Source organism: Oryzias melastigma, linkage group LG19 (assembly GCF_002922805.2).
Source record: "Oryzias melastigma strain HK-1 linkage group LG19, ASM292280v2, whole genome shotgun sequence".
NCBI lineage: Eukaryota > Metazoa > Chordata > Actinopteri > Beloniformes > Adrianichthyidae > Oryzias > Oryzias melastigma.
Window position 1 is genome coordinate 5730291 of NC_050530.1, and position 6294 is coordinate 5736584.

Consider the following 6294-nt stretch of genomic DNA (forward strand, 5'->3'; position numbering starts at 1 on the left):
CCCCATTTAATGGGAACAGCCAGCACGTCAAAAACAAGACGGAGAAACCCAAAACGTCATGAAGTGACATGGAGTGGGCCCAAAACATACCTTCATATATGACAAGTATGGAGTGAGAATGTTCAGTCATTCAGAGGGAAAGTTCTCCTCTTTCTCCTCGTTTTTCCAGATGATGAAGTTCGTTTCACAGAAATCATCTATGTTCCAGGTTTCGGTTCCAACTGGTGTTTAGACCGGCACAATAATATAGAACATTCAGACTCTTTGACCAGAACTTTGTTTAGAGGTATCCATGATCACTTTTGACTGGACACCCTGCAGCCAACCAGTATCCAGTATTCATCTGGACCGCAGTAAGTCAACAGTGACTGATATCTCTTCTTTATTGAGACAGTTTTGTTAAAGGAACGTCTTTTAATTTGATAAAATAATACAATATTTACACAAATACAGAGTTCTCATCCCTTCTGTGACCCCTCAGACTCCCCAACAGTCAGTGACACCCGCAGCTCAGAGCCACCATGTCGTCGTACTGCTTCAGCACCACGTTCTCCTCGTCGTCAAAGTACAGCAAGCTGATGGACTGGAGTCTGTCGGGGACGCAGCACGGCGCCCCCACCTCGCTGCCGGGGATCCTGAGCGCATGCAGGATGGAGCGCACCGTGGCGTGGTTGGTGGCCCCGAGGCCCACCCCCAGAGGGAACGGGCAGGAGCCTCTGCAGTGGTAGGCGTTGTACCCGCGGGGCGAGATGATCCAGCCGGACCAGCCGATCTCATCGAAGTCAACAAAGAGGGGAACCCGCCGGCAGGACTGGGGGCGGGCAGGGGGATCCGAAGAAGCACGCCGCATCCTGCTGAGGTGGGAACGTGGCTCCTGTGCAGCGGCTGAGGGCGGGGCCAGTCCTAGGGGAGATGGAAAATCCCATGGATTTCTATGGAAACTTTGAAGCCTCGACCAATAAGACTGAGTTAGAAGACAATCCTCTGATCACAGGACAGAGAGACGAACAAGGACACGAGGAACCAGCTTCTCTGTCGCTTTGATGGGATTGGTATCATATAGACCAGGAATGGGCAACCCCAGGCCTCGAGGGCCGCTGTGTCTGCGTGATTTCTAGATATTCAAGCCCTACTCATGACTGATTACCTGGTTCAGGTGTGTCCAGCCAATCAGAACATGCCAGAGCAGGGATGTTGGAAAACATGCAGGATTGCGGTTCTGGAGGCCTGGAGTTGCCTATCCCTGATGTAGACCATACTACTACCCCTACAATCCAAGCAATCATGGATCTTCTTGAAGATGGACTAAAATGTCTCTTTCTGTACTGAACGCTCACATGGATGTTGGAAGGATGACACGTTTCGACTGAGTTTGTAGGTTTCCCTCAACATTTGCTCTTTGACAGCTTCTCTGAGGTCTGGCTTGGTCTGTTTCTGCAGCATGGATCAAAGTGGAACCAGAGAACATTTCAGTTTGACTCTTTTGGGCCGAGGCCTTCATGGTCAGGTTCTAAAGCCTTACGCCGGAGTCACACAGGACGCGATAGCGCCGCGCAGCGGCGCGGAGCGGAGTGCGCGCCGATTCGCGGCGCTCTATTGGTCACACCAGACGCGATTTTTTTCCGCGACGGTCGACAGGCGCTTCTGCTAGAGCTATTGCTTTTTTTGCCATCATGGTCAATAACCAGGATATCTCCCCGTGTTTCTGCTAAAAGGAGATGGTCTCTGCCCCTGTTGACACAGACCCCGCCCCCCAACTCCGCAGTCGGCCAACTTCATTGATGGGTTTGTGCGTGCGTGCGTGTGGGTGTCTGTCTGTTTTGTTGTGTGTCTGTGTGCACGCACGCGCTCCCAGGGGTTTCCGTCGGTAAATTAATAAACTCAAAATATTACCTGATGTTTCTTCCAAGAAGAACCGCTCCTCTGCCTCTCTCTCGTTCAAACACAGCCCCATGCCCCGCTCCAGTGTGCCCCCACTGCCCCGTCTGCCCTGCTTTTTTTCCTCCCAGAACCCTGCAGACCAGCACACCCGCTCCGGAGATCTGTGGTGTCCGGGGTGGGGGCTCTCGCGCACGCGTGTCTGTGTGTTTTGATTGTATGCATATTTTCATCTCTACAGTCTGTTTAGACACAAACACTTGATCACATTTGTCAATCGCGGCGTTTTATTGTGAAAAATTGGTTCTATTTTGAAAATAAACCGGATTTTCTCATGTTTTCTGATGCAACTTCCTGCCAGTATTGACGCGGAGCGCTCGTGGCTCGCGCACAAAATAGGCCAGACGCCGAAACGTTGCGCTGCACCGCGCGGACCCTCCACGCCGCTCTGCGTCGCCTCGCGCCTGGTGTGACCGACGCCATAGGTTAACATGGGCGCCGAATGGAAGCGCACGCCGTTCTGCGCCGCTTTGCGGCGCTATCGCGTCCTGTGTGACTCCGGCGTTAGTCACATGCTCCCATACAAGGGTGTGTGTGTGTGTGACCCGTACAGGTTCTGCAAGTTTAGGATTGTCCGGTCCATGGAGGGTCGTAAAGGAGCGGCTGCATCTTACAGTTGAGCCTGTTTGATCACCTCAAGGAACGTCATGAAAAGGGAAGGTACCATTATTGTGTGTATGGTGAGTGTGTCGTGAAGTATTGGTGAGGATAATCGAAGTTATACACTCTTATGACGTACAGGTGATGCTGTTCTACGGTGTCCTTACACCACACTCTAGTGGTCAGTAAGGTGTGAGTACTGGCTCCTTACTGACCACACAAATGTCCACACAAACTACACTGTCTCATTTCTAACAGTCAGGCTGCAGTGAGGAGCGTGCACGTATCACGTGGACAGCACTAATGGGATCCTTGTTCAGTCTGCAGGATTTGGCAACACATTCTCACTCCCATTTCGTCACGTTTTGACGTTGGTTAAGGACCTCTCCACGTCAAAATTTATGTTTTAGGTGTCCCAAACTTATCAGGCTGTTCCCATTAAGTCATGGGTCCCAACATTGAGGCCGCGAACCGGTCCAGTACCGGGACACCGGTACCCTAACCGGTACCACATCTGGTACAGCGTCCAGTATTGCTTCTGGTGCCAGGTTAGGGTACTGAGTTAGGGGACCGGTACCACTTCCTGAAGACCAGTCCACGTCCAGTACTGCGTCCCGAGGACTACAGACCCTTGAAAATTGTTGAGTTGGAGATACCCAAACCGTCCTAAAGTGACACAGAGTACATGTGCGTCTCACCTACTCCCCCCTCACTGACCTGACGTGTTGTAGAAGTGTTCACTAAGACCCGTCACCTGCAGCATACCCATAGATAAACATTTTGGCTCTAAGGTTCACGGAGCGTCTATGACCTGATATTTCCTGAGGGTCACCTGTTCAGGTTTGACTGTTTTTCCCCTACAGACACTCGTACAGAGATATTCAGTCCTGTATTGATTCTCGAGTATCGATCTTTTATTTTCGTTTGAAGAGGTTGTAAAACATTATATTCATCATCCTTTGGTGAGACATTCCTCTGGAGGTAGATAGGGGGCGCATGTTGCACCAATGTGTCTGACAGCTACTTGAATTATTTCATTTTTGTTTTGTTGTTCACAACAATTCTGCACTAAGTAGAGTCACTGCTGTTTACTGCTCTTTACTGATGTTTACTGCTGTTTACTGATGTTTACTATTGTTAACTCTGAATTTTACAGTGAATTCGTATTCAATTGGTGTCAATGCTCGTCAAATGTAAAGTATCGCTGATTTCAGCAATGTGTCTATTATTTATTGCATAAATATTTTGATTGTGTTCAAGCTAAAAATGTATTCTTCTATATATTGTGAGTTATTAGAGACGACTTTTACCGATTATTACAGTATCACAATATCATCAGTATGGTGAGCCACATGTCGCGTATCGTTTAGCATCATGAGGAACCCAGCTCTGGTATCCTCCATAAGGACAGCTGTGACTGAGGTCTTAACGACCTCTCAGATCCTTCTAGATCCACCCCTCTGACCACAGACGAGCAGTCTTTACCCTGGTAGGACTGGTTGACTCCTGTTCCTCCATCGTCTGAGAAGATAACCAAATAGGCGTTTGTGTCTCTCAGGTCTCCGGTCTGGTTGGCTGAAGACACCTCAGACGTCACCACCAGGACGCCATGGTTCTCCTGAGGGTTCCTGATCCACCTGGATACCTGAGGTTCAGAGGATTGAATCCAGAGATGAGGGAACAGGAACAACAGCTGTCAAATGTGTGAATGAACACGGAGGGAAAGTGTTTTACAATCTGTGTGACGTTGAAGACTTCCCATCCGTGAGTGTGCAGAGGCACCAGCCTGGAGGAGATGATCTTCGTCCTCCAGGGCCTCACTCTGCTGTCCAGCACCTCCCACAGAGACACCTGGACATCCACAGACGATACGAGCAGTCAGTGGTTCCTGCAGGTGAACGTCTCTGAGGGACAATTCAACTAAAGGACTTTCTGCTTCAAGATCAGAACTCATGGATCCATCAAGGACAACAAGTCATAGCCCCACACCATCACACTCACACCTCCATGCCTGACTCTGGAGGTGTTGGAGATGTTTGTGGATCAGAACATCAGAGGTTTAGTGGATCCTCTAAAGCACGTGTCAAAGTCAAGGCCCGGGGGCCGGATCCGGCCCTCCAGGTAATTCTATCCGGCCCTCCAGATCTTTTTATTTTATTGTTATTAATTATCTTGTGTTTATTTCTAACTTGTAGAATTTTGAGAAAATCTATTTTTATGGAGAGTAAAATATTGAAAGTATTGAATAATATTCCTGTCTGTTGATTATTCATAATTATGTTAAAAAGTTAAAGTTTTAAAGTTTAAAAAATGGCATTCTGCAGCTTTTTGGACTATTTTGGTTTTTACTGAGATTTTTGGGGGTATTTCGAGTTTAGCTAATATTCCAGCTACATGCTAACTGTTTGAGCTAACTTATGCTCTTTTTTTTAGTTTTCAAGGATATTTTTAAATTTAGCTATTTTTTTAAGTTACCTGCTAGCTGCTTTGGCTAATTTAGGCTTTTTTAGGCTGCTTTTGAGTTGAGTGAGTTTTGGATTTCGTCTTGAGTTTGACACTCCTGATCGAGATGTTCTGCTCAGCAGAGAACTCTCCATGGATCCATGTTGGTCCAGAAGTTTGACTGTTGATCCGGACCTCTGACATGAAGACCTTCTTTCCATCTTCATACAGGTTTCTTTTATGCCTTTAACATTGATACATTTTTCACTTTTATAAACCAGATTACAGAGTTTCATATGAAGCGAATTGATGAATAAAATCGTCAGAAAGGATTCTTTAGATGATGGATCAGTTTTACGCAAACATATAAATGAATTGAAGCTTCAACGTCTTTACCTGGAAATGTTTTACTCTGAGAAGAGTTCAGAATCACGAATCCGCTTGTGTTTAAATGTTGAGACTAAAACTAGAAACGGAAGAAATCAACTTGAGAGAAACCTTATAAAAATGAAGCGCTCGCGACTTTCCCGCGCGCGGCTGGAGTTTCCTCCGGAACCAGCGGAGCTCCGCTTTGATCATCTTCTCCTCTCTGCTGAAGGACGACAGGTTGAAGAAGTGAAAGTTTCCCGCTTCACGACCTGCAGGACAAAATGAGGATTTGAGGAACTCCTGGAGAAAACGCGTATTTGCGGGAATGCGCGCAGACCCGCGTGCGTAATTTGGCTCCGTCGTAAACGCACGGCGCTCATCCTGACACCTGTCTGATGCTCACCTTTGTCCTCAAAGCTGCGCACCACGTTTCCGTCCAGAACTTCCTTCTGGCTCCTCCGGTTTCCCGCGGAAACCGCGTCAAACAGCTCCAGCATGAACTGCGGCGCCTTCCTGTGCGGAGCCGCAGCGGCTGCGGGGCGGAGTGGATCCGTCAGAGGAAGCAGCTCCTCCAGCACGGTCCGGGCGCGCGGCTCCGCTGCGCGTCCCAGCTGGAGGCCGAGCAGGACGCAGAGGCGCAGGACCGCCGCAGACATGGTTGAGGAGACGGAGCGGGAGCTGCGGGGGACGAGAGGCTGCGGGGCGGCCGGCGGGGTTTGAATGACAGGCGGCGGCCGCGCGCGCTTCCCGGGAGATGATTGGACCGTGATTGATGACGGAGACACAAAGAAGGTGAAAATGACCCGAGAGTCCGCGCCAGAGATAAGACTCATCTCCCGCCCGTGCGCGTGCGGTCCATCTGCGTCTGCGTGTTTATCAAGTTACATTTCTGCGCTGCAAATAAAGTCATGTTGGTGATGTTTTCCCGCGCGGCGCGTGCGCGCT

At 49.1% G+C, this 6294-nt stretch overlaps 1 protein-coding gene across 1 annotated transcript; it reads right to left on the reverse strand.

Moving 5' to 3' along the window:
• Nucleotides 1–369: 369 nt before the first annotated feature.
• Nucleotides 370–6283, reverse strand: LOC112141371 (bone morphogenetic protein 2). The gene is made up of 5 exons (XM_024264501.2): nucleotides 5753–6283; nucleotides 5479–5618; nucleotides 4273–4389; nucleotides 4024–4183; nucleotides 370–903 (listed from the first exon to the last, which is right to left on the reverse strand). The coding sequence occupies exons 1-5, from the start codon at nucleotides 6180–6182 to the stop codon at nucleotides 494–496; spliced, it is 1257 nt and encodes a 418-aa protein (XP_024120269.2). The 5' UTR covers nucleotides 6183–6283; the 3' UTR covers nucleotides 370–493.
• Nucleotides 6284–6294: the final 11 nt, after the last annotated feature.

Excerpts from the sequence above, each read along its gene's own strand:
- LOC112141371 (XM_024264501.2), bottom strand. The coding sequence starts at position 6,182 with ATGAGTCTTATCTCTGGCGCGGACTCTCGGGTCATTTTCACCTTCTTT. Across the intron at positions 4,184-4,272 it reads TCTTCAACGTCACACAGATT|GTATCCAGGTGGATCAGGAA; the intron begins GTAAAACACTTT and ends TCTGAACCTCAG. Across the intron at positions 904-4,023 it reads AGTCAACCAGTCCTACCAGG|GACTGGCCCCGCCCTCAGCC; the intron begins GTAAAGACTGCT and ends CATCTCCCCTAG.